This window comes from Leuciscus leuciscus (genome assembly GCF_965113295.1).
Source record: "Leuciscus leuciscus genome assembly, contig: SUPER_11_unloc_9, whole genome shotgun sequence".
In the NCBI taxonomy this organism is placed as follows: domain Eukaryota; kingdom Metazoa; phylum Chordata; class Actinopteri; order Cypriniformes; family Leuciscidae; genus Leuciscus; species Leuciscus leuciscus.
The window spans coordinates 261473-284555 of record NW_028118538.1 but is presented as its reverse complement, the minus strand read 5'-3'; the positions used below and the strand labels follow the sequence as shown (position 1 = coordinate 284555).

Below are 23083 nucleotides of genomic sequence, written 5' to 3'. Positions count from 1 at the left end.
TAACAACCGCTCCTTGGTGAAGCAACTTACGGAGCTACGGAACGCTGTGAGGTACCTCTCAGAGTATCGGGAAAGTTGTCTGTTGTGCTTCACGGAAACATGGCTTAAAGACACGACTGATAACTCAACACTCAGGATCACAGGGTTTAGCGACCCGATTAGACTGGACCGTGATGCACAGGTAACCGGCAAAAGAATGGGAGGGGGGGTGTGTGTTTATATAAATGAGCGATGGTGTAAAAACTACACAGTAAGAGACTCCCATTGCTCGGAGGATATTGAGCTATTGTCGCTGTCGGTAAGACCTTACTATCTACCTAGGGAATTTGGTCAGGTGTTTGTCACTGTGGTATATATTCATCCCCGCGCTAATACTAAGGTCGCGGCAAATAGGATATACGACACAATGGCTAAACTAGAAAACATGGCACCTGATGCACCGAAGTTTGTGCTCGGAGACTTTAAAGGGTTAGTTCACCCAAAAATGAAAATTCTGTTAGTAATTACTCACCCTCATGTTGTTCCAACCGTGTAAGACCTTCGTTCATCTTCGGAACACAAATTAAGATATTTTTGATGAAATCTGAGAGCTGATAACTTCTCCGTAGGCTGCTAGGTGGCCCAAACTTGCTGGCCCAGAAAAGTTATTAAAGAGATCGTTAATATAGTCCACGTGACTACAGTGGCTCAATACAGAGTCCTGCACGGGTCCAATTTTTTTAATCCGCACCCGCCCGTACCCGCAGTGCTTAAAACCGAATCCGACCCGTTTTCCGACAGCAGCACTAATTCAAATCCGCACCCGACCCGACCCGCTTAAAATAGAACCGACACCCGACCCGCACCCGAAATAAAATCAGTTTAGACTATCACATTATAGACACACTTACAAAAATGTTTATTGCCCGGTCATACAGAAGTTATTACACGACCATTAACACAAGGACAACTTCAGCCGAATCTGTCAAACGGCCGGTACATGAAGAACATAGCCAACGTTACCACAAAACTCGAGTAGCCTAATAACAGACGCGGCTACAACACTATTTTCTGCCACGCAATTTTGTCTAGCTTACATCTGACAATTTTGGGTTCAAACACGCCCTGCCAGCACACAACACATATTTAACAGTGTTAAATGTGAAAAATACTGTTCGATAGAACTGCTTACTGCGTGCTTCCTCGGCGATGAATCCACATTTGCGGCTATCCAACACGAAAATGCATGCAGCAAATCCTTTCACAATATTGTTTTCTTCAGATATCTCCAAATTTCTCCCACACAATGGACTTGACTTTTGATGACGTATTGTCGACAACTTACAATCTTCTAGTCCTAGCTATTCTTTTCTCCAACTCTTCAGCATCCATCTCGCCGACTGCAAGCAGATCGCGCGCGCGGTTATGACGTTTTTTTTTTTCAAAGTGAAAGTAGGTATAGAGACAGACTCCTGAGAGGGCGTGGGCACAAATAAACTGATGTGGATTTTAAATTATTTTATCAACTTGAAATACAGGCATATTTTTGTAAGTGTGTTCCTAAAAATATGCATATTTTTAGGTTTGCACGTGATTGTTTTAAACCCGTGTTTCCTCCGTGTCTGACCCGACCCGCACCCGTATCCGACACAGTTGGATATTTCTCACCCGTTTGAGCAAAATTTGCGGGTCACCCGTCGGGTACCCGCGGAGGTCTCTAGCTCAATATATCAAGCGACGAGAATACTTTTTGTGCGCAAAAACAAACAAAAATAACGACTTTATTCCACTATTCATTTCCTTTTCTCTGGGCCTCGTAAGTGTTTTTGCGCAGCGCGTCTGTGTTACACGTCACCACGTCGGCTCACTATTGGCCGACGCTGGTCATGTGTGTGACGCGCAGCGCAAAAACACTACGCGAACCAACTAGTGGCCCAGAGAGAAGGAAATGAATAGTGGAATAAAGTCGTTATTTTTGTTTGTTTTTGCACACAAAAAGTATTCTCGTCGCTTGATATATTGAGCCACTGTAGTCACTTGGACTATATTAACGATCTCTTTAATAACTTTTCTGGGCCAGCAAGTTTGGGCCACCTAGCAGCCTACGGAGAAGTTATCAGCTCTCAGATTTCATCAAAAATATCTTAATTTGTGTTCCGAAGATGAACGAAGGTCTTACGCGGTTGGAACAACATGAGGGTGAGTAATTACTAACAGAATTTTCATTTTTGGGTGAACTAACCCTTTAATGGATGCTCAATCAAAAGCGTATTGCCCAATTACTATCAATACGTCGAATGCCCGACAAGGAGGGATAAAACACTCGATCTATGCTTTGGGAATATTAAAGACGCTTATAAGGGCTATGCAAAACCACCCCTCGGAGACTCGGATCACAATGCAATCCAGCTTGTCCCGCAGTATAAACAAAAGCTCAAGACCAGCAGACCAGCAAACCGGAGATAAAGACAGTTAAACAGTGGACTAATGAGTCTGTTGAACGCCTTCGAGGCTGTTTTGATTGTACTGTGTGGGACATTTTCGTGCACACTAGTAAGAATTTGGAAGAGTTGACTTTAGTGGTGACTGACTATATTCGGTTCTGTGTGGACTGTATAATCCCAGAAAAAACTTTTAGGGTATTTCCAAATGACAAACCCTGGGTAAATAAAGAATTAAAAGTTGCACTGCACAGGAAAAGGAGAGCTTTTGAGCAGGGAGACAGGCTTAAAATGAAAGCAATTCAGAAGGAGATTAGACAGATAACAAATGATTGTAAACAGAAATATAAACGGCAGATTGAGGTGAAAATGAGGGGGAATAACCTGAAACATGCATGGCAAGGGATGTATACAATGATAGGGAAGGAAGAGAAGAAAAGGCACATAGATGCAAATGGAGATGATCAAGCATTTGCAAATGAACTGAATGGTTTTTATGCACGGTTCGAAACATCAGACTTTCTCCTGGAGCGTGATGCCATTAGACAGCAGTTACAGTATGGTACTCCTCCAACTATTACAGCGGATGAGGTGCGTAGAGTTTTTAATAAAATTGATTCTAAAAAAGCACCAGGCCCAGATCAAATAAGTGGTAGGGTTTTGCAAATGTGTAGTGAACAACTTAGCCTCATTTTCTGCCAGCTTTTTCAAAAGTCATTAGATACACATTACATTCCTAAAGCCTGGAGGTCCTCGCTCATAGTACCAGTACCTAAGGTAGCAAGACCAGCTGATTTAAATGATTATCGTCCAGTCGCGCTAACATCAATCGTGGTGAAGAGCCTAGAGAGAATTGTTCTGAGACATATTCTAAATGATGTGCAATGTAATATCGACCCTTTATAGTTTGCCTATAGAAACAAGCGGAGCACAGATGATGCCCTTCTGTATATGCTCCATAATATCTATTGCCATCTGGATAAGCCCAAACGATATGTCCGGGTTCTCTTTATAGATTTTTCCTCCGCCTTCAACACCATCAGGCCCCACATTCTGATGGAGAGGCTGGGGCAGTTAGGGGTAAATCCTAACATTATAAGGTGGGTTGAGTCCTTTCTGACGGAGAGAACACAGTGTGTTAGGGTAAATGAGGCTGTGTCCTCCCCGATTATGACCAATACAGGATCCCCACAGGGCAGTGTCATCTCACCAGTATTGTTCACTCTTTACACTAATGAGTGTAGAAGTAAAACACCTGAGCATCTTACAATAAAATTTGCAGATGATACAGCAATAGTGGGGTTAATACAGAATAGTGATGAGACCAACTACAGGGCCTGGGTGGATCAATTTGCAGATTGGTGTAGGTCCAGCTATCTTCATCTAAATATAAAGAAAACAAAGGAAATAATAATAGATTACAGAATTGGGAGCCAGCCCCATCAGTGTTTGGTTATAAATGAAGAGGATGTTGCGATTGTAGCCGAGTACAAGTACTTAGGGACAATAATAGATAATAAGTTGCAATGGAACAGTTATACTATAAAAAGGGGCTGCAGAGGCTGCATTTTATGCGGAGACTAAGACAATTTAGACTGGATAGTGATATGATGTTACTTTTTTATCACTCATTTGTGGAGAGCATTCTACTTTTTTGTTGTGTTGCCTGGTATTTCTCTTTGTCAGTGACCAATAAAAACAGACTGAGCAAGATAGTTAACTTGGCTAGCAAGGTTGCAGGGAAAAAACTAGACAGTATGGCTATTACCTGTGAAAGAAGGGTGTTGAAGAAAGGTCAAGCAATTAATAGAGATATGTCACACCCCCTACACCAGGCATATGAGGTGTTGCCATCAGGGAGGAGGATTAGGTTACCCTCTTTCAAAACTAATCGAGCCAGTAAGTCATTCATTCCAACTACATTACACTTATGAATAAGAACTTACCTGCAGGACAGCACTTTAAATAGCATCATGCACTTTCTTTCCAGCTTGACTGTTACAGTATGCACAACTGCACTTTATTATCCTAGTTATGTGTAGTGGGGTTTGAGTCTTCTGTCCTGATGTTGTGTATGGGTGTGGGTGTGGTAGGGTGGGGGTGTTTGGGGAGAGGGAAATGTTGTTGTATATTTTGTTTGGAATTCTGTCTTGTCAACTGTCTTGTTGTCTTATGTATAAATGTATCAGACGTACTGTATGGCAGGGGTTCCCAACCTTTTTTTGTCTGAGACCCCCTTTTACCCAAGAAAATATTTTGGGGCCCCCCTTCACATTTAATGATATTATCGCTCTTGTAAGCTTGCAGCAAGGATGACAAAATATGTTGTTTTCAAATAAACGGTATGTTTACTATAAACAGATATGTTTATGCACAAATAATAGCCTATAATATTGAAAATACAATAACAAAAACATTAGTAGGCCCTTTGTAATTTAAAAATGTAAGCCTAGGAGTAGCCTATAAATTTGCCCTATTTTAAATGCAATAACAAAAATATCAGTATTCACACTTGTGTGTAGGTAAAAAAAGAATGAATATAGGCTATTACTAAATGACTTCTGTCTGGGGCCTCAATACTTGCATGTTATTTGTGAGGCTTTATCAATGTGAGGCTTTATTTTTGAGGCTTTTGGCGCTATAGCGAGTGATAATAAACTTGTGTTTATTAACAGAATAATGCGTCTTTCGGAAGAACATTGTAGCCGGAACTACTTCTCCCTCTGTGTCGTCTCTATGACGAGTCACGCAGGTACTGGGCTACTCCGCAGCGGCAGCGATCCATACCAGGGTAAAATAGTCCCTATGTAATCACTTATTATAGGTGTACCATAGTGATTCAGGATAAGACAAAAACACTGCAAAATGGATTCATGATGAACTCGCTCATTATATAAATTTTGAACAGAAAAAAAGTTAAGGACTTTTATTTAATGCAAATTGCTCAAAACTTTTCAAAATATGACGCGACCCCCCACAGAGCTCGCTGAGGCCCCCTTGTGGGCCGCGACCCCCCTGTTGGAAACCGATGCTGTATGGTGTAGAACAAATTTCCGAAAGGATAAATAAATCTCTCTCTCTTCACACAGTGATTGACAGGGAGGGAGGGCGCGGGGACAACTTCACACAGTCATTGACAGGGAGGGGGCGGGGCCAACTTCACACAGTGATTGACAGGGAGGGAGGGGGCGGGGCCAACTTCACACAGTCATTGACAGGGAGGGAGGGGGCGGGGCCAACTTCACACAGTCATTGACAGGGAGGGAGGGGGCGGGGCCAACTTCACGCAGTGATTGACGGCGGAATGCATTTTCAATTTGCACATTGAATTTTGCTTCATTCATTGCGGGACATTTAATGAAAATGCAATCGCAAGTGTCTTAACTGTGGGTGTAAATGCAATTAAGAAAAATAACATTTGAATGATCATTTTGCTACATTATTTGTTTGAACATGTTAAACAGTGACTTTTTATCTCACAATTCTGACTGTTTTTCCCCTCAGAATTGCAAGGTATAAACTCGCAATTCGGACTTTTTCTTGCAATTGCTATTTATGTCACGCAATTGTGAGTTTGGCCCTGTCACAAATGGCACCCTAAACACTCGCGGTCTTCCTCTGAGTCCGCACTTTCCTGACGTAACGCCGCTTTGACTGTCGTGAACAAGTCAGCTGTGGAGCTCGCTTCAGTGCGCATTTAGAGCACATATCGACCGCAGAGGGGCGCTCGTGAGTACCCATCTGAAACCTAAAACTACTAAATGGGACACCCTATGGACTTAATGGGCACGCAGAAGCCATTGTAAGTCTACAAGACTGAAAGTGAGGTGTGCCATTTAGGACAGGGCCTTTATATCTCGGTGAGTGGATTCTGACAAAATGAAACACCTCTGATTGGCCACTGCGTTCAATAGACCAACAAACATGACTGTGATTGGCTACATTACTCACCGCTGTAAAAACATTTGACGTTCTCCAGAGCTCAAACACAAAACCACACTTGAGAGTTTGCCAGTATGATATTATTACAGAATCAACTGAGGATGATCTTGCATTCGCTTGAGAGTGCTTATATTTAAATTTGACTTTGTGATGTTTTTTACTATTTTTTTAATTTAACAAATTATTTGTGATCAAGCATTAATTGGCGGACCCCCTGCAGTACGGCTGCGGACCCTTGTGTTAAACTGATCTGATCTGAACTGAGAGAGTGAAGAGTGTGTCATTGTTCTCTACAGGTTGAGGGATTGTGGAGTCACAGATGAAGGTTGTTCTGCTCTGGCTTCAGCTCTGAGATCAAACCCCTCACACCTGAGAGATCTGTATCTGTCTGAGAATAAACTAGGAGATTCAGTTCATCTGCTCTCTGCTGTACTGGAGGATCCTCACTGTAAACTGGAGAAACTGGGGTAAGATGAACTCTCTGATAAACACATATTTTGTCCTTGGTAAATATATTATGTATTAGTTATTTAATAGTTTTTAACTTTTTTACTCAATTATCACCAACTTTGCTTGTTAAACTCTAGCTTGTTTTCGGGTCCAACCAAACAATTACACATCCACACAACACAAATGAGAGACAAATGAATACATTTCATTGAGAGCTCATTTTCTGTACAATTATAGTTTGACCAGGAAAACCAAAACCAGTATTTTTATGTGTGATTCATAGACACTCAGTTAAACAATAAATTACAAGTGATTCTTACTTCAGTCCAAATGCACAATAAATAAATATTCAGTTAAATCAGTGAACATCACAGGTGAGCCAATGCTTGATTAAACATGCTAATCCTAAAACATAAATGTTCTCCCCAGTGTATACAGTACTGTGCAAAAGTCTTAGGCATGTTAATACCCCCCCCCCCCCCCCCCCCCCAAAAGATGGTTTTAAGTCAGTTATTTATATATTTTGCTGTAATGTGTCAGTAGGAAATATCAGTTTAGATTTCCAAACATTCTTTTTGCCATTAATTGTAATAATCCAGTGAGATTTGTGTATGCACAAGGAATCTGACAACAGCCGGTATGATCTGATCTCACCATCATCGAGTCCGTCTGTGATTACATGAAGAAACAGAAAAATGATTAACATGCCTAAGACTTTTGCACAGTACTATATAGTATATATATATATAATTACTCCACATCACAAACAAGACAAAACATTACACAAATACACAAAGTATAAATGTTATATTAAAACAACAGTGTTTTTGAACTGACAGAGTTACAACACCCACAGACTTCCATAGGAATCGAGGAATGCGGAAGTAAAGTTCCCTTTCAAGGGAACTCCCGTTGCGTCGAAAACTGACGCTATGGGAACGCTTTGCGTGATGACGTCTTGAAGCACATGTAAAATCAGTCCAATGGTGTGGCGGAACGTCAGAGGCGGGTGACGTCACGTACCAGGAAGCTATAAAAGCCGGCCCGAAACAGAAAACGAAAGCTTTCTGAGTCTTCAGTTGCGCTCTGTGTTGAATCTGTCCTTGTTATTTGGTGTTGTCTGTCTATATTATATATATATATATATTCAGTATGGCGAGCAAGCAGCAGTTTAGAGTGTGTGTCCATCCCTGCCCGCGTTATTTAACGGGAGGTGATACTCACACTCTTTGTGTTGTTTGTTTGGGTGAGGAGCATGCCCAGTCAGCACTCGAGGGTGGTGACTGTGTGCATTGCGAAGCGCTTCCATTGCGTTCGCTCCGATCCCGCTTGGCTCGGTTCACGATCGCGATCCCGCGATCGTGATCCGATCCCGATCGCGTTCCCCAGGGCTCGGGTCCCGCCGCTGCCGAGGCACGGCGGCAATCACAGACCTGGGGTTCGCAAATGGATCTATCAGTGGATGTTGAGACGGGCTCTGCCTTATCTCAACATCCTTCTGATAGATCCAGTGCCTCTCATCAGGGTGTGGAAGCACGCGCTGCGGTTTCTTCCCCCCCGATGGAGGCACCAATACTGCAATTGTCCAGCTCTGAGGAGTTGGACGTTGTTAGTATTGAGGCTGAGTCTGAGGATTCGCCACCTCAGTCTCACGCTTTTGAGGAATTGCTCGATGTTGTCACGAGAGCAGTTCACAGATTATCTATTGAGTGGCCAGAGGATAGGCAGGACGTTCGTTCGAAAAGTAAGCTCGACGAACGCTTCCTGCCATCTCGTACACAGCCTCAGCGAAGAAGCCTTCCGTTTTTCCCCGATCTCCACACCGAGGTGTCGAAATCGTGGGGAAAACCGGTTTCATACAGAGTGTATGCACCACAAACATCCCACTATTCTTCCATTCACAAATATAAAGAATATGGTTATGGGGAGATGCCGAAGGTGGAGGAGACGCTTGCGAGCTATCTCTCTCCAGCAACGGCATCTTCCCTGAAAGCTCCTTCACTTCCCTCTAAGCCAGTAAAATTCACATCATCTCTGGTTCATAAATCGTATGCAGCCGCTGGTCAAGCTGCAGCGTGTCTGCATACGATGTCTATTATGCAAGCCTATCAGGCAGAATTATTGGGGGATTTAGAGGAGGGCGGGGGAATTGGTCCTGACACAGTGGCTGAACTACGCAGAGCCACAGATCTGTCTCTCAGGGCCACCAAGGAGACCGCTAAATCAATCGGGCGGTCTATGGCAGCCCTGGTGGCCACTGAGAGGCATCTGTGGCTCAATTTGAGCGATATAAAAGAGAAAGAAAAGCACGTTCTCTTAGATGCTCCGGTTTCCACTGTTGGTTTATTTGGTGATGCAGTAATCAGTGCGGTAGCTAAATCTCAGGAAGCTGCTAAACAGGCAGCTGCATTACAAAAACGTCTCCCCCGCCGTTCTTTCATTGAGGCTGCTGAGCGGGAGCAGCCTCACTCCTCTAAAAAGAGCGCTGAACTTCGTGCCACTCAAAAACAGAGTGTGTCCTCTCGTGCTCCCCCACAAAAATCTCGGGGACACGGAGGGCGCTCTCAAACCCAGCAGTCTTCGAGGGGTAAAACGGATCTGCGGACCGTTATTACCGCCAAGAAGGCTGCTGGGGAAAAAGTCCTGATGTCTGATGTGTTAGGACAAATGAGGGTAGTCCCCCCGAAGCAGAGCGGTTAACACCTCTTTTCACGGTGCCCGTCTCTCTTCGGTGCCCTCAGGGGACCGTTCTGCCAACCCTGCCACCTCTGGTGTTACAGGGCGCAGCGGTCTCCGGCGAGCACATATCTCAAGGTCCACCCGGAAACGTAGTGGCCTCGGGATGCCCGCCCCCTCTGAGGAGGGTGCTAGAGCAGTCTGTTTGGTTGTTCCCTGCCGGTGCGCCGTTACAGGGCGACGAAACGACTACTCAACAGCAGGAGAAAAATACGGTGCCGTCTCTCTTCGGTGCCCTCAGGGGACCGTTCTGCCAACCCTGCCGCCTCCGGTGTTACAGGGCGCAGCGGTCTCCGGCGAGCACATATCTCAAGGTCCACCCGGAAACGTAGTGGCCGTAGTGGAGGAGGGTGCTGGAGCAGTCTGTTTGGTCGTTCCCTGCCGGTGCGCCGTTACAGGGCGACGAACCGACTACTCAACAGCAACAAAATCCAGAAACCAGTCTCGAGAGACTGGTACCTCTAGTAGAATCTTTGACAGCGTGGAAGCTACTGTCAAATGTTTCTCGTTGGGTCCTGCAGACCGTGGAAAAAGGGTATTAGATACAATTCTATTAACGCCCACCGCGGTTTATGGGGGTCCTGCCCACAGTGGTGGGCCCCGAGCAGGTTCTGGTTATGGAACAGGAAGTAAACACTCTGTTAGAGAAAGGGGCCATAGAATATGTACCTCCCTCCAACAGGGAAACCGGGTTTTACAACCGGTACTTCATAGTTCCAAAAAAGGACGGGGGATTGCGTCCCATTTTAGATCTTCGAGTTCTGTACGAGTACATGCAGCTCAAGTTCAAAATGTTAACCTTGAGACAAATCGTGCCACAGATCAGGTCCGAGGACTGGTTTGTCACGATAGACCTCAAGGACGCATATTTCCATCCGTCCGTGTCATTGGAAGTTCCTGAGGTTTGCTTTCGGGGGCAAAGCATACCAATATCGAGTTCTTCCATTCGGCCTGGCTTTATCACCCCGCACTTTCACCAAATGCGTGGATGCAGCTCTGGCGCCTCTGCGCCTCCGGGGTATTCGCATCACGAACTACATCGACGATTGGTTGATTTTAGCTCAGTCGCATTAGGTGGCGGTTCAACATCGAGATGTTGTTCTCGCCCAAATGAAAGAGTTGGGGTTACGGCTGAACGCCAAGAAGAGTGTGCTTTCTCCATTTTAGAGGACCACTTTTTTAGGCGTGGTTTGGGATTCAGTGTCGATGCAGGCGCGCCTGTCATCGCCACGCTTCGATTCCATCCTGGCAGCTGTGAGAAGTGTAAAGCTAGGCCAGCTACTCACTGTCAAACAGTTCCAGAGACTGTTGGGTCTCATGGCAGCAGCTTCCAACGGGATACCTTTTGGACTGCTGCACATGAGGCCCCTGCAGTGGTGGCTCAGGACCAGAGGGTTTTTCCCCGAGGGGCAACCCATTTCGCACAATCAAGGTCACGCGGTGATGCCTACGTGCCTTGGTTATGTGGAAGAAACCTTGGTTCCTGTCCCAGGGCCCAGTGCTGGGAGCTCCTTGTCGTCGCAAACTGCTAATGACGGATGCTTCCCTCACGGGTTGGGGAGCGATCCTGAGGGTCGCTCATCTCAAGGTCTGTGGGAAGACCATCATCGTTCCTGGCATTCTATAGCCTAGAGATGTTAGCTGTCTTCCGGGCTCTGAGGAGCTTTATCACAGGTCTCAGGGGACACCATGTGTAGTACATACGGACAACACGTCGGTAGTCGCCTATATCAAGGGGGTTTGCGCTGGCATGCCATATCCTCTTGTGGTCCCAGGGGAAGTTGCTGTCACTCAAGGCAGCCTACATCCCCAGGGTCCAGAATATAGGAGCAGACACTCTGTCGAGACAGGGGCCGAGGCCCGGGGAATGGTGGCTCCACCCCCGAGGTGGTGGAGCTGATATGGAAATTATAAGTGGATCTGTTTGCGTCTCGAGAGACGTCTCACTGTCCACTTTGGTTCTCCTTCACGCATCCAGCTCCTCTGGGACTGGATGCTATGGTACAGACGTGGCCGAGGCTACGTCTGTACGCCTTTCCCCCAGTTGCTCTGCTCCCGGGAGTTCTGGAAAGAGTTCGCAGGGACCGGGTCCATCTACTTCTTATAGCCCCGCGCTGGCCGGGCAGAGTATGGTTTCCCGATCTTGTGTCCCTCCTCGACGGGCATCCTCTGGAGTTACCCGTCAGGAGGGACCTTCTGTCCCAGGCAGAGGGCTCGATATTTCACCCTCGGCCAGAACTGTGGAACCTGTGGGCTTGGCCTCTGAGGGGGCCCAGCTCATAGAGTCAGGTCTCTCAACCGAGGATGTTGAGACCATTCTACAGTCCAGAGCTCCCTCCACGAGGAAACTTTATGCCCTGAAGTGGAGAGTATTCACTTCTTGGTGTAGTGACCGTCGGTTGGACCCAGTCCACTGCCCAATTGGTACAGTGCTGGAGTTCCTGCAGGAACGGTTCACTGCAGGTCTGACCCCGTCCACTTTAAAGGTCTATGTGGCGGCCATAGGTGCTTACCACAGTCCTTTGGGTGGAATGTCTGTGGGGAAAGACCCCTTGGTATATCGTTTCCTTCGTGGCACTTGGAGGTCCTCCTCCCTTTCGAAATCGGACCAGGAGGCGAATAATTTGCTTTGCCCTGTTCGGGCGTTAGACGCGTATGTCCACAGAGCTGCCCAGTGGCGTAAAAGTGACTTTTGCTCCCCTAACAAGGGAGGTCCAGTGTCTAAGCAAAGGATGAGCAAGTGGGTGGTTGAGACTATCTCACTGGCTTATGAGGCGGCTGGACAGCCTTCTCCTTTGGCTGTCCGGTCGCTCTCTACTAGGAGTATGGCGGCCTCTAAGGCCCTTATATCAGGAGTATCGTTACAGGACGTCTGTGATGCGGCAGGCTGGTCCTCACCGCACACCTTCGTCAGGTTCTACTCTCTGGATTTAGACTCTACTCCAGGGTCTCATGTTTTGTCTTCTTAGTGCTGCTCACATGATTACACACAGGACAGACATTTGTAGCTATGGAGGCGTTGGTATAGACGTTCCCATAGCGTCAGTTTTCGACGCAACGGGAGTTCCCTTGAAAGGGAACGCCTCGGTTACGACTGTAACCTCGGTTCCCTGAAGAGGGAACGAGCGTTGCGTCGCCTTGCCATATCTCCTTCATGCCTGTCAGCGCGACTTCAGACTTTACGAAGCTTTCGTTTTCTGTTTCGGGCCGGCTTTTATAGCTTCCTGGTACGTGACGTCACCCGCCTCTGACGTTCCGCCACACCATTGGACTGATTTTACATGTGCTTCAAGACGTCATCACGCAAAGCGTTCCCATAGCGTCAGTTTTCGACGCAACGCTCGTTCCCTCTTCAGGGAACCGAGGTTACAGTCGTAACCGAGGCGTTTTGTATTGCAGTAAATATCATTACAATAAGGCAAAACAAAACTATAATAAATGTCCTATAGAACAGAGCACAATAGAAAAAAGGAAAAATAAATAGAAAAAAAATAATAATATCAGGGACAAAAAGGTTTCTAATAATTACAATTTCTTTAATAAATTGATTAATCTTCCACTTTTCAATGTTGACATTCTCTGATCCTCTTCGGTTTAAAAATGACTGAACACGTTTTTAATTTAATTGTTTTGCTTCATCTGAATGGGATGACACTTGGTGACGTTTGTTGTATTAGCTTTGTGAACACACACAAAATAATCATAGACATGATTCGGATATGGTAAAGGGTCGTAAAAAAAAAAAATGAAAAGTGTCACACTTGGTTCCTTCAAAAATGACCGACAGGAAATGAATGGGAAATACGAAAACTCAGAGAAACTTTTGGTGGTACAAACTACAAATCAGCCGCTGTGCAGAAAAAAAGTGCACAGCAATGAACACACACACACACACACACACACACACACACACACACACACACACACACACACACACACACACAGACACAGACACAGACACACACAGACAGACACACACAGGCACACACAGACACACACAGACACACACAGACACACACAGAGAGAAATGAACTAGTTAGACTGCAACAGTAAATTTTGAGAATATGCGTAATAAAATCAATAAATGAAGAAAATACAAAAGAGACTCTCTCTCGCTCAAACACACGCACACACACTCACACACACACACACACACACACACACACACACACACACACACACACACACACAGAGAGAGAGAAATGAACTGGTAAGACTGCAACAGCAAATTTTGATAATATGCAAAATAAAATCAATAAATGAAGAAAAATACAAAAGAGACTCTCTCGCTCAAATGCGCACGCACACACACACACACACACACACACACACACACACACACACACACACACACACACACACACACACACACACACACACACACACACACACACACAATAATTGTTTGGTCTTATTTTAGCCTAATAGGTGTTCCTGATATCTGCTGCATATGCAACAATACATAAAATAATTACAGTTTGTATGTACATAGTTAAAATAATATTTATTATTATAATTCAATTTTTATTCCTGTTTTTTAACCTACAGTTTGATAATGATTGTTTGCTGTTGTTATTTTATTGTTTTTGCTGTTAGATCATAATTGCTGTTCCCTTCTGAAGTTTTATTACCATTTATAGAATTAAACTGAATAAAATACCAATTAATTGCAAAATGTCTGTATAAAGTGTTTTGAATTATCACTATCCATCCCTTATTTTGTTAGATTTTTTTAATTATCAAATACTGATTAACAAAAATGCTTGCTTTGTGTTCCTTTTCTAACCAAACATTATTGTTTGATTGTAATCATAATGCAAAACCTGATACTTATGTAACAAAAATATCTAAACCTTAAAAAAAATAGTCTTTTAGAATGTCTAAATATATATCTAAATAAATTTTTAAAAAACTAATAAAATGGAGAAATCATGTCTAAAAAAAACAATGGGAATCAAAAAGCCTCTCTATGTATTTATATAGGGAGCAACAGTACAGCCTACAGGCGGTTACACGACATTACACAAGTTTTTACTTTTTAACGCCACTGGATGACGCTTTTCTCACTTCAAAAAATGGATTTTAAAGGCCTGCACTAATGTGACATGTTGCATTTATTGAAAAATAATAATAATACAAATAAAAGTATGAATTCTAATGGAACAAAATGCTCATACATTTTTTTTTTTGTAGTACCATAGAAACCTTTCTAAATTCGAAATAATAATAAAGAAATATTATTGAACAAAAATATGACTGAATTATAAGATTGTATTAGATTGCTACGAAACTATTAATTAGCAATAGCATATATTAGCATGCTAAATGCTAAGCATGAAATCCAATTGTAATATAAGTAATAAACATATTAGAATTATTTATTTATTTTTAAATGGCCATTAATGGATCGTTATTGGACAAATATTTAGAAACAAAAAATATCTTCAAAATATTAAATTAATATTATTGAACCAAAATATAGTACATTTAATTGATAAAGTTACACTTCAGGTGTTATTAATGTTATCTCTTTATCACTCCATAGTTACAGCACTGCATGGTATTTGTCCCTCAGTTTCTCCTCAAGTTCATGGGCAATCTTTAATAAAATATTAATTTTACACACTGTTTACACAGCGTCATTGTTCTCTACAGGTTGAAATATTGTGGAGTCACAGATGAAGTTTGTTTGAGGAAGATCTTGCATTCGTTTGAGAGTGCTTATATTTAAATTAGACTTTGTGATGTTTTTTACCCATGTTTGAATTTTTTAACAAAAAATGATTTGTGATCAAGCATTAATTGACGGACCCCCTGCAGTACGGCTGCGGACCCTTGTGTTAAACTGATCTGATCTGAACTGAGAGAGTGAAGAGTGTGTCATTGTTCTCTACAGGTTGAGGGATTGTGGAGTCACAGATGAAGGTTGTTCTGCTCTGACTTCAGCTCTGAGATCAAACCCCTCACACCTGAGAGATCTGGATCTGTCTGTGAATAAACTAGGAGATTCAGTTCATCTGCTCTCTGCTGTACTGGAGGATCCTCACTGTAAACTGGAGAAACTGGGGTAAGATGAACTCTCTGATAAACACATATTTTGTCCTTGGTAAATATATTATGTATTAGTTATTTAATAGTTTTTAACTTTTTTACTCAATCACCAACTTTGCTTGTTAAACTCTAGCTTGTTTTCGGGTCTGAAGAAGGAGTCCAACCAAACAATTACACATCCACACAACACAGATGAGAGACAAATGAATACATTTTATTGAGAGCTCATTTTCTGTACAATTATAGTTTGACCAGGAAAACCAAAACCAGTATTTTATGTGTGATTCATAGACACTCAGTTAAACAATAAATTACAAGTGATACTTACTTCAGTCCAAATGCACATTAAATAAATATTCAGTTAAATCAGTGAACATCACAGGTGAGCCAATGCTTGATTAAACATGCTAATCCTAAAACATAAATGTTCTCCCCAGTATATACAGTACTGTGCAAAAGTCTTAGGCATGTTAATACCCCCCCCCCCCCCCCCCCCCCCAAAAAAAGATGGTTTTAAGTCAGTTATTTATATATTTTGCTGTAATGTGTCAGTAGGAAATATCAGTTTAGATTTCCAAACATCCTTTTTGCCATTAATTGTAATAATCCAGTGAGATTTGTGTATGCACAAGGAGTCTGACAACAGCCGGTATGATCTGATCTCACCATCATCGAGTCCGTCTGTGATTACATGAAGAAACAGAAAAATGATTAACATGCCTAAGACTTTTGCACAGTACTATATAGTATATATATATATAATTACTCCACATCACAAACAAGACAAAACATTACACAAATACACAAAGTATAAATGTTATATTAAAACAACAGTGTTTTTGAACTGACAGAGTTACAACACCCACAGACTTCCATAGGAATCGAGGAATGCGGAAGTAAAGTTTTGTATTGCAGTAAATATCATTACAATAAGGCAAAACAAAACTATGATGAAGAGGAATTATCAGTCTGGCATGGCCGCTCGCTCTAACATTAACCTATGGGATGCGGGTGTGAGAGGACGCTGGCGTCGTGTGTTCGCCGCTTCTCAGCCTGCTAAAACTGCTATGACTATTCTGTGAAACTTATCTGTTCTACTGATAACAGACATTGAGCTTTGTCCAGCTTTGTTTGGATATTAAAAACATCTAGGCTCTGACACTTCTTACCTGGAGCTACCCTTACTGCTGGAGTGGTGAGCGATCTGGAGCTGTTCATCACCTTGTGATATAGCTGGGGATCTTGTCAGTCGGATTGGTTTCAGTAAATCGAACATATTGATGGCGTGGACCCTCGGACAGTTCATAGTATAGTAGCTGGCTGAAGCTTTCTCGCCTATTGAGCTGCATTGGTCCGTGGCTGGGCTAACCGGCTGCTACCAACAGATACTGTCCTGAAACCAAATCTTCTATAGTCCGCATGGGCTCCCCTCACCTCCAACGTATGCCACACTTGTCCCCTGGGTTACTACGGGCACTGCCACTTGTCCTGGTGTGCATAGCCATCATTCATTCACGTTTGCCGGATCCATGGACAGCTGCTAACTGTAGCATGATAGCGACTCTTCCATCCACCATGCTCCGGTACCTGCCGAACCAAATCTTTTAACACTCGTCTTGCCCCATCAAACATCTTTGCTCTCAAGCAATTGGGCATTCTTCGCCGACCCCGCTACGTCCATAGAGGGTCGCGGCGGCGTTTTGTTTACTCCGAGAGCATCTCAGAGAGCTCAATTCCAAGCCTGTGCACTGCTTCTAGCGGCGCACACCAACAACGTCATCGGATGCGTCATCAGAGCGCTCATGGTTTAGGTCTAAAAAACCATAACCGACCACACCCAGGCCCCCTGCTGGAGGAACCCCGCACTGCGCGCCCGGGGAAACGTGGAGTGGACCATTCTGTGCTGCGCTCTCTGGTAAAGTGGATTCCATCTTCAATGATTAAAATGGAACTGTTAAACTGCCAATCACTTACCAATAAGTCATCTTTTATCCACAACTATATATTTGATCAGAAGATTGATTTTATGTGTCTCACTGAGACCTGGCACAAATCAGAAGTGTATTCTGCACTAAATGAAGCGTGCCCCTCTGGCTATACATATCTGGAAAAAGCCAGGGGTAATGGACGTGGAGGGGGTTCATCGGTCTGATTTGCACCTGTCCCCTGTGACATTGCCAAAGCTGTCATCATTTGAATGCTTGGCTTTTACGTGCGAAAAATCCATCCCACTTACAACCATCCTCATATACCGGCCACCTAAACCACACCCACGTTTCATTTCAGAATTAACTGAGCTACTCCTGTCAGTGTGCACCACATCAAACAATGTGGCAATTCTTGGAGACTTTAATATCCATGTTAATTCTCCCACTAGTCAATATACTACAGATCTATTACAACTTCTTGATACAATCAATCTCAGACAACTCGTGACAGTCCCTACCCATACAAAAGGGAACACACTGGACCTTATTATAACAAATTTTCCTGTTATCAATGTTCATGTACATGATTTAGGCATATCTGATCATAATGCCATATCATTAGACTTTTCATTCCTGACTTCACTCAATAAGCCTAAACATAAAATCTGCTTTCGCAAAACAAAAGAAATTAACCCTGAACATCTGTCTTACGACCTACAAAACCTGGCCATATCCGCCAATCACTCTTCTCCTGACGCACTTGTCGATCATTACAATACCCAATTGCAAGAGATACTTGATGCCCATGCACCCCTCAAGACACGGACTGTAACATTTATACGCTCTGCCCCGTGGTACACTGGTGCGCTGCGTAGACAGAAGGCGGCTGGGAGGGTCCTTGAGAGGCGTTATGTTGCCTCTGGGCTGACTGTCCATAAAACTGCTTATAGAGAGCACCAAAGATCATATTCCAAATTACTCAGTCAGGCACGGTCACAATATTATTCCAACATCATTAACAATAATCCAGGAAATTCAAAACAGCTCTTTAAAACAATAAATCATCTTCTCAGTCCACCGATCTTGGGGCAAAAAAACAGTACAGACGACCAGTGCAATAAATTCCTTGATTCTTTCACCACAAAAATAATTACCATCCGTTCTAACCTAACACCCAGCAATGTCATTCCATCCATCCCCTTAACCTCAGCACCAACATTCTCTGATTTCATTCTCCCCACACACAGACAGGTTGAGACTCTCATACACAGCATGAGACCCTCAACGTGCTCACTGGACCCCCTTCCCACTGCTTTGATCAAATCAAATATGACTTTCCTAAGCCCTCTCATCACCACCATTATAAACTCTTCCCTGCAATCTGGCCATCTTCCAATCTCTTTGAAAACTGCCCTTATCAATCCTCGACTTAAGAAACCCTCCCTCGATCCAGATGTTTTATCAAATTATCGGCCCATTTCTAACCTCCCATTTCTCTCCAAAGTCATTGAAAAAGTCATTGTCACCCAAATCCACAATCACCTTCACTCACATAGTCTCTATGAAAAATTCCAGTCTGGTTTCCGCTGCGCCCATAGTACAGAGACAGCCCTGGTCAGGGTCACAAACGATCTGCTTGTGGCCGCTGACCAGGGCTCTCCATCCCTCCTCCTGCTCTTGGACCTCTCAGCTGCCTTCGACACTGTTGACCATGCCATCCTCCTCCACCGTCTGCAACACTTTATCGGCATCTCACATACAGCACTTCAGTGGTTTCAGTCCTACCTGACTGATAGAGTTGAGTATGTGGCCCTGGGGGGAGCCAGGTCGAGGCCCCACACAGTCACATGTGGAGTGCCTCAGGGTTCGGTCCTCGGCCCCACCCTTTTCTCCATTTATATGCTCCCCCTGGGCCACATCATAAGCAGGCATGGAGTTGCTTTCCACTGCTATGCTGATGATACTCAGCTCTATGTCAGGTTGGACCCCACATCCCCTGCATCATCACTCCACACTCTAACTGCCTGCCTGGAGGAGACAAAGTCATGGATGACTGACAACTTCCTTCAGCTAAACAGCTTTAAAACTGAAGGTCTCCTCATTGGGACCCCACACCAACTCCGATCCTCCACCCTGACCGTTTATTCATTTGCTGGCCATGACATTTCTCTCACATCCTCTATTACAAACCTGGGGGTTCGATTTGACCCCCACCTATCATTTAACACCCACATCCAACTTATCTGTAAGACTGCATTCTTTCATCTCCGGAACATCTCTAAACTCCGCCCCTCCCTCTCCCTTTCCGATTCAGAGAAGCTGGTTCATGCCTTTGTCTCCTCCAGGCTCGACTACTGCAATGCACTCCTCATCGGGATCCCTGGCAGGAGCCTGCAGAGACTGCAGTACATTCAAAATTGCGCTGCAAGGGTCCTGATGAGGGTGCGTAAATCTGAGCACATCACACCCATCCTACATAAACTTCACTGGCTTCCTGTTAGGTTCAGGATTGAGTATAAGATCTGTCTCCTGACCTATCAGTGTGTCTACGGTAGCGCACCAGTGTACCTCAAAGACCTCATCAATAGGCAAAACCCAACCCGACATCTCCGTTCCTCTGATAGCCACCAACTCCAGGTCCCCAAGTCCAAACTCCGCTCTATGGGAGATAGGGCCTTCCAGGTGGCTGCGCCTCGTCTGTGGAATACCCTCCCCAACCACCTAAGGGCGCCACAATCTATTGAGGTTTTTAAAAATAATTTAAAGACTCACTTATTTTGTATTGCATTTTCTTAATATAATTTAGTTTCTTGCTGTTTTTGACTGTTTTTATGTTCAGTGTTTTTATCTGTGCACCTGTAGCACTCTGAGATGTGTTCTTCACGTGTAAAGTGCAATACAAATAAAACTTATTATTATTATTATTATAATAAATGTCCTAAAGAACAGAGCACAATATAAAAAAAGGAAAAAGAAATAGAAATAGAAAAAAAAAATAATATCAGGGACAAAAAGGTTTCTAATAATTAACATTTCTTTAATAAATTGATTAATCTTCCACTTTTCAATGTTGACATTCTCTGATCCTCTTCGGTTTAAAAATGATTCATCTTGCTTCATCTGAATGGGATGACACTTGGTGACGTTTGTTGTATTAGCTTTGTGAACACACACAAAATAATCATAGACATGAATCGGATATGGTAAAGGGTCGTAAAAAAAAAAGTGTCACACTTGGTTCCTTCAAAAATGACCGACAGGAAATGAATGGGAAATACGAAAACTCAGAGAAACTTTTGGTGGTACAAACTACAAATCAGCCGCTGTGCAGAAAAAAAGTGCACAGCAATGAAGGAGTGACGCAAATAAGACCCCCCCTCTCTCTCTCTCTCTCTCTCTCTCTCTCTCTCTCTCTGTGCGCATGTGCGGCGTGTTTGTGGGGAGCGCGTGAGCAAGGAGTGTGTGGAGTTGCCAGTGGTGGAATGTAACGAAGTACAAATACTTCGTTACTTTACTTAAGTACATTTTTCACGTATCTGTACTTTACTTAAGTAGAATCAATAGTGCATACTTTTGACTTTTACTTCGTTACTTTTTGCAGCAATTATTATACTTTCTACTCCACTACATTTCTACAACGTTTCGTTACATTTTCGGATCAGTTTTTCCCCTGCCAAAACAGGGATTGAAAAAAATCTCCATGTTTTCGGTGCTGATCGCGTTGGTGGCGCTAACAATAAAGCACCTAAAAGCTGTCACAAAGAACCAGCAAAAGGTGAATGAATATGTCAAATATAGCAAGAAGACATTTTAATTGTTTATTAATAAACAAGTGTTTTCTGTGTCGGCTGCAAAGATGAGGTTGACGATACTGATACGCGATCTTCGCAGTAGTGAACGCGCCAGAGAGAAATGCGCATTTCATACGGATTATAAGCAGAGAGCAGTCGGTTTTCTTTCGTTTTGAATTGTTCTGTTTAAAAGTACACATTTAAAGCTGTCTAAAGATATATTTATCAGGTCTGTGAGGCAAGTAGGATACCTTATACGCTGAGTTTCGGTTCATTTATGAGACGAGCTCCAGTTCACTCGCCAGCGCCTACGTGTCGTGATTATCTATTTTCTACTTATTTATTAAATCCTGGCAATTGTTTGATGAAACATTGATTAAAATTGAGATACAATTAATACAAAACGAAATTCAAATTTAAAAAAGGCTTTGTGCTTTCTGTTTGAGGTCTCAGTGAAAGTTTTAAAGCAGTCTTTTAGTGCCTTTCAGAGCGGTCACGTCTGTAACATTGTTTTTTCCTCATAAATGGGAACACGAAAAATAAAATAAAATGAATATGTTATGTTCTGTGGAGAGCCAACCCTTCATCCGGTGGGTATTACTTTTGGTTTGCGCAGTGTAATTCACAGAATTACAAAAAAATATTTTTCTACCTAAAAGTTAAATATTGTTTGTGTCCCGTAACGCATGTGTAGCCTAGATTTCCCATTAAATATAAAACGCATAGTGGTATTTTTCAATATGTATTAAATGCATTTTCTGAGAATTTATATTTCAAGTTTTTACTGCAAATGTCCCGTTTATAACGATGGAATTGCCAAATATTAAATAATTTATCCTCAACTAGTTTTGTGGTGTAGGTCTACGTATTGTATAATGTTAACTTCAAAAAAGGGGTGTGTCGCGATTCTGCCTTCTCCCTTCTCACACCGCGACACAGGTTCGTAGATCTGAGTGTAGCGATTTCGGATTCATATTGTTACAGCCCTAATTAATAGAATATAGACATTAAGAGAATAAATTGTTATGCAAGTACTTTTACTTTTAATACTTAAAAGTACATTTAAAATCAGGTACTTTTTACTTTTTACTTAAGTAGGGTTTTCATTGTGGTACTTCTACTTTTACTAAAGTAAATATGTCTCTGGTTATTTGTACTTTTACTTAAGTACTGAGATTCAGTACTTCCTCCACCACTGGGAGTTGCTGAGTGAGTTGAACTTTTCCTTTCTGAGTTTATTTATTTATTTTGAATATTGCTGTAAGTTAGAGGAGAAGGTGTTATAGTGGCTATTTTTGTCAGTTTATCTGATAAAGATGGGCTCAAATTCCGATGGATTTTCCTGTTTGTCTGCTCGGCACGCGTGCAAGTGCATGCCGTCAGATGAGTCTGTGTCTATTGAGAGTGTTTTGGTCGCTATTGGTCGAGAAATAGGTGCACAAAACATAATGTCCGCTTCAAGAATGAATAAAGCAATTGTCGTTTTTCTGAAGGAAATCGAAATGGTTAGTCAATTGGTGGAGTGTGGTTTAACTGTTCAGGATGTATTTGTTCCAATTTGACCTTTGTCTAGTCTTTCTAAAAGAGTGATGTTGTCAAACGTACCTCCGTTTATTTCTGATAAAGCGCTCGAGTCTATCTTAGCTCGTTATGGAAAATTGGTTGGGCAGATTAGAATGATTCCTCTAGGACTGAAAAATCCAGAGTTGAAACATGTCATGTCTTTCAGACGTCAGGCTCTGATGATATTAAGCGCTGAATTTGA

General features: G+C 43.0%; 1 protein-coding gene across 1 annotated transcript in view; it reads left to right on the top strand.

The window, feature by feature from the left end:
- LOC309510296 (NACHT, LRR and PYD domains-containing protein 12-like) overlaps positions 1 to 23083 on the top strand; it is a 143470-nt gene that overhangs the window by 22861 nt on the left and 97526 nt on the right. The window contains exons 6-7 of the mRNA XM_082191292.1: positions 6659 to 6829; positions 15445 to 15615. Coding sequence (XP_082047418.1) covers positions 6659 to 6829; positions 15445 to 15615 — 342 coding nt within the window. The remainder of the gene's footprint in view (positions 1 to 6658; positions 6830 to 15444; positions 15616 to 23083) is intronic.